This window comes from Ruditapes philippinarum, unplaced genomic scaffold, assembly GCF_026571515.1.
Source record: "Ruditapes philippinarum isolate M1 unplaced genomic scaffold, ASM2657151v2 ctg13225_1_1_1_1, whole genome shotgun sequence".
NCBI classification, from domain to species: Eukaryota; Metazoa; Mollusca; class Bivalvia; order Venerida; family Veneridae; genus Ruditapes; species Ruditapes philippinarum.
The window spans coordinates 52,899-57,369 of NW_026866843.1; the positions used below are offsets into that span (position 1 = coordinate 52,899).

The window sequence follows — 4,471 nt, forward strand, 5'->3', positions numbered from 1 at the left end:
CCAAAAGAGGGCGGAAAGCATGATATTGGATGGGTCATATGCGGGAATAGTGATGACACAGCCTGATCTTGCGTCAAGTGGTGAGAAGGAAATCACTGAAGAAACAAAAGCAGTGCGCAGTGCAAGGCAAGACGGTAAGGACATATTAGTGACACCCACGACTGACAGAGAAAAGCTGCCTGAACAATGCATACAGGGAATTTTGTCAGGCTATACCGTGGCGGAAATTAAGAAGAGTCAGGAGGACGATCCAGATGTCAAGGTGGTGCTAGAGGCAAAGTCCGAGGGAAAAAGGCCATCAGACCGAGACATCGCTGCAATGAGTCCAGCAAGCAGGCATTATTTCTTGTTGTGGGATGCATTAGAGGTCACTGACGGAGTGTTGATAAAAATCTTCAAGAAGCAAGATGGTACAGGACAGCACTACCAGATAATAGTACCACAAAAATTAAGGAAGCATGTGCTCTTCCAAATGCATGATGCACCGATGGCCGGTCACATGGGAGTCAAAAAGACTAAAGAAAAGCTGGCCCAAAGGTATTTCTGGTACCAAATGAAGGCAGACATTTCAATATATATCAAAAGATGCGACATATGTGCTGCAGACAAGAAGCCCATGAAGACTCCAAGAGGTCCACTTGGAACCATTAGGACTGGAGCACCTTGGGACGTTTTGGCAATGGACTACATAGGACCACTCCCATGCACACCTCGAGGGAACCGCTATGCCTTGGTACTTACCGACCTGTTCTCGAAGTACGTCGAAGTGGTAGCTTTGCCAGATCAAACAGCTGAGGCATGCGCTAGGTACGTTGTGTCCGAGTTCATACCCAGGTGGGGATGTCCAATCACCATTCATACTGATCAGGGGAGGAATTTCGAGGGCAAGGTTTTTCAGGAGATGTGTCGAATGCTGGAGGTAAAGAAGACCAGAACGACTGCAAGAAATCCCAAGTGTAACGGACAAGTCGAAAGATGGAACCGTTCCCTTATCAAAATGCTCAAAGCTTATATAAGTGACCAAACTGAATGGGACCTGCATTTAGGATGCATTGCTGGAGCGTATAGGGCTACGCCCCATGAGGCAACCAAGATGACCCCCAATTTGTTAGCATTAGGCCATGAGGTAAGGCTACCATCTGAATTGGTCTTCAGCAGCAAAATACAAGGTGACATCGAGTCCATAACATCATATGGAGCTTATGTTGACAAGCTGAGGGAAAACTTACAACAGGCACATGCATTGGCACAGAGGAACCTTAGAAGCCGCTGAGCGAAGCAAGGAGATTTACGATGCAAGGGCCATGATCAACAAGTATAAGGAAGGCGACTTGGTTTGGATTCTACACGAGTCAAGGAGAGCAGGGTCAGCGCCAAAGTTGGAAAGGAACTACAAGGGACCTTTTATAGTGACCTCATGCCTATCAGACGTCACATTTTTGATCCAGATGGACCAGAATGGCTACAAGAGGGTAGTAAATCATGACAAGCTGAAGCCATATGAGGGAGAAAAACCCCCAAATTGGACAGTAAAACTACAGAAGAAACTTAAAAAGGATTAATCTGAAGCATTTACATATATACATACAATACGTGTACAGATTTAATGTATAATAAAGATATTTGTACTTTTGTTGTGTTTTTATGTCTTTTGTATTAAACTAGGCGTTACACTAGGTCTCAGCAGTTGTAAGGGAGTGCCAACAGATGGTGAAAACAGATCTAGGATAAAGTGCTTGGTACAGTATTGGACCAGTGAAGACTTTCGCTCAGTCGCCGGCTACCTGTGGTATTTTTATATTTCAAGTCGTAGTAATGCGATATCGTGATAATTTTGAATCAGCTATGGAACCGCGTAAGTTTTGTCGTCCATGGGGCAATTCGATAGTGTGACCGACAATGCTGAAGAAGCTATTCCAGCATATAGTTAACCCGCGTATGGTCTTTATTTATTTTCAGATGGCAGATCGTATGGTTCTGGCAGCTAAGAAGAGAGGACGGGCCTACAGATGTCTTCATTGTACTAGGCTTGGGCGTCCTGACTGTATAGCAGAGAGAGGTCGCATTGAGTCTCACATCTATAAGCATCACGTGCAGTTGGACCGTGTACCATATAGCTGCAGCCAGTGCATGTTCCATTGTACGAGTCAGGAACAGTTTGATCGCCATCATGGAGGTTTTTGGTAACAGTTTGGGGAAATGTAGGTGCAGAGGAGGTGCAGAGGAAGACTCAGGTGATGGAATGGCTAGAGAAGAAGTGCGGAGCAAGATTACAGGAGATGGTAACAAGGAGAGAGATAGGAGCAGAAGCAGGAGCAAGGATGAAGCAGTAGATGACAGGATAGGAGGCAGCGAGAGTCTGGATTCGAGAGGAGGGCAGGGCGACAGAACAGGTAGGAGCAGGAGCAGAGATCGGGATGAACGGATGAAAGAGAATGTCAAGGAGCATAGGGTGGAAAGAATCAACTGGAGGAGTAGAAGTAGGAGCGGTGAACGGATACGTAGAGAGAGAGAGGGAGTTACACAAGGTCAGCAGGGAGATTGTAGGAAGGGCGGAAGTGAAAAGAACTATAGGTGTAAAGAGGGGAACAGAGATACAAGACGAAATGTGCAGCAACAGAGGCGTGACAGGAGTAGAAGTAACTGTAGAAGGGACAGGAGCAGGGAGAGGACTGGAGGTAGGCAGGAGAGAAGGCCGGAACATGAGAGGAGTAGTTATAGCAGTAATGGGAACAGGAGCAGAGAGAGAACTGTAGATAGACGGGAGGAAAGACGACATGATAGAAGCAGAGGCGATGTCAGGAGCGGAGAGAGAGATGAAGCTATTAGAGTACAGGACCGCGCACAGCAGGGTCGTGACAGGAGGAGCGAAAGCAGGGACGAGGGCACAAGGGAGAGATGGGACAGGACGAAGAACGAGAGAAGAGACTGAGATCATATATATATTTTTGTAATATAGCTGTTGATGTATTTGTCTGTATATATGCATATCTGATTTATTTTTTTTTATTTATTTTTTTTTGTTAATCGGGAATAACATTTTTGAACAGTAAAGTTTCTGCAATATTCATAATTCTAGGCATTTTCCAGTTCTGATATGATATTATTGAAAGTTATGTTAAATTGATTTGTTAACCTTGAATTGAATGTTCTTTAACCATGTTGTTATTGTATACTCCTGATAATTGTAGTGGCAGTTGGAACTTTGCCACTTTAGGTGGGGGGTAATGTAGTACCCGTACCCCACCCACTGTTTTTTCCATTACGTTGTATTTTTTCTGAGGTTTCATATTATTCATGTATAATCAAAAGATAAATAAGGTATTGCATATCAAGTAGATGGTTACCTTTTATCTGTCTGAAGATTTAAAATAGTTAATACTTATTGTTCTGCTGCATATTTTCAGTAAATATTTTTTACCCTAGTCAATATTGTATTTACAGCGGCCATATTGTTCCGGTCTCGTTTTTTCTCATCTGACGTTATTTGTTCGTGAGCGCTATTTTTAGCTCAAAAGTTATTCACCCACCAAATTTGAATTGATAAATTCATTTAAAGGTAATTATAGACATTCTTGTTAGCAACTTTATGATAAATTGTCCATTTAATTATTATTCATTTCTGTGTATTTACATGTATAAGATTTTGTATGCATTTGTTGCAACGTTACACAGTTGGAAGCCTGACATTGTTGGAGACCCTTTGGTGCCTCTTCCAACAATGTTGGAACGTCCAACAGCGTTCGTTGGGATGTTGGACTGTTGGAAATTGTAGGGGCTATATATAGGCGTGGTCGGCCATTTTGGGGCACTTCCACATTTTCAACTTTTAAGAGCGCCATATTCTTCAGTATCTTTGATTTGTTTTAAGGTTTAATTAAAATCTGGAATCGTATTACTTCGGAAACTCAAGTAAAGGTAGATAGCTTGTTTTTTAATGCATATGGTGCTCATTTATTAATTTTAAAGATTAGTTTTGAGTTTTGTAGGCACTTGATATAGTACTTAGATAGATTTTTTTTTTTAATTACTTCAGTTCAGAATTTTCTAAAAATGTTTATAGATTTAAATACTTAAGCCTGTTGTAGATTCTATATTATAAGTTTCTGCTTAATAAATATGTGTTGGTCACACATAGCCCCCGCGCGGAATTTGTAAACGTGTATTTCTTTTGACTTCGGGTTTTTCTTAATTTATTGTTAACGAGTTGCCATAACTGAATGTGTTACTAGTATTTCTTTATGATCTTCTTCAGAATATTTGCTTCAATATTGTTAAGGCATCTTTAAAATAAATTTTAAAATTGTCAGAGCATCTTATTTTTTTGTCCAGTCATAATTAATATTTCAATCTTTAGTTTGTGGAAGTCACACCCCTCCCCCCCCTTTTATCCTGAGAATGCTGTAGACCGGGAAGGCATTACAGCTGCGCACTGGCAAGCTAGCAAACGTGCATATATATTTTCAAACGT

At 41.6% G+C, this 4,471-nt stretch overlaps 1 protein-coding gene across 1 annotated transcript; it reads left to right on the plus strand.

Annotated features, from left to right (window-relative positions):
* Positions 1 to 1,304: 1,304 nt before the first annotated feature.
* LOC132733951 (uncharacterized) lies at positions 1,305 to 4,053 on the plus strand. The gene is made up of 2 exons (XM_060720644.1): positions 1,305 to 1,529; positions 2,051 to 4,053. The coding sequence occupies exons 1-2, from the start codon at positions 1,305 to 1,307 to the stop codon at positions 2,930 to 2,932; spliced, it is 1,107 nt and encodes a 368-aa protein (XP_060576627.1). The 3' UTR covers positions 2,933 to 4,053.
* The last annotated feature ends 418 nt before the right edge of the window (positions 4,054 to 4,471 follow it).

What these genes read in the sequence shown, in the direction of transcription:
- LOC132733951 (XM_060720644.1), top strand. Translation starts at nt 1,305, where the DNA reads ATGATCAACAAGTATAAGGAAGGCGACTTGGTTTGGATTCTACACGAG. An exon ending in AAAAACCCCCAAATTGGACA is followed by an intron (nt 1,530 to 2,050) that starts GTAAAACTACAG and finishes CTGACTGTATAG; the next exon opens with CAGAGAGAGGTCGCATTGAG.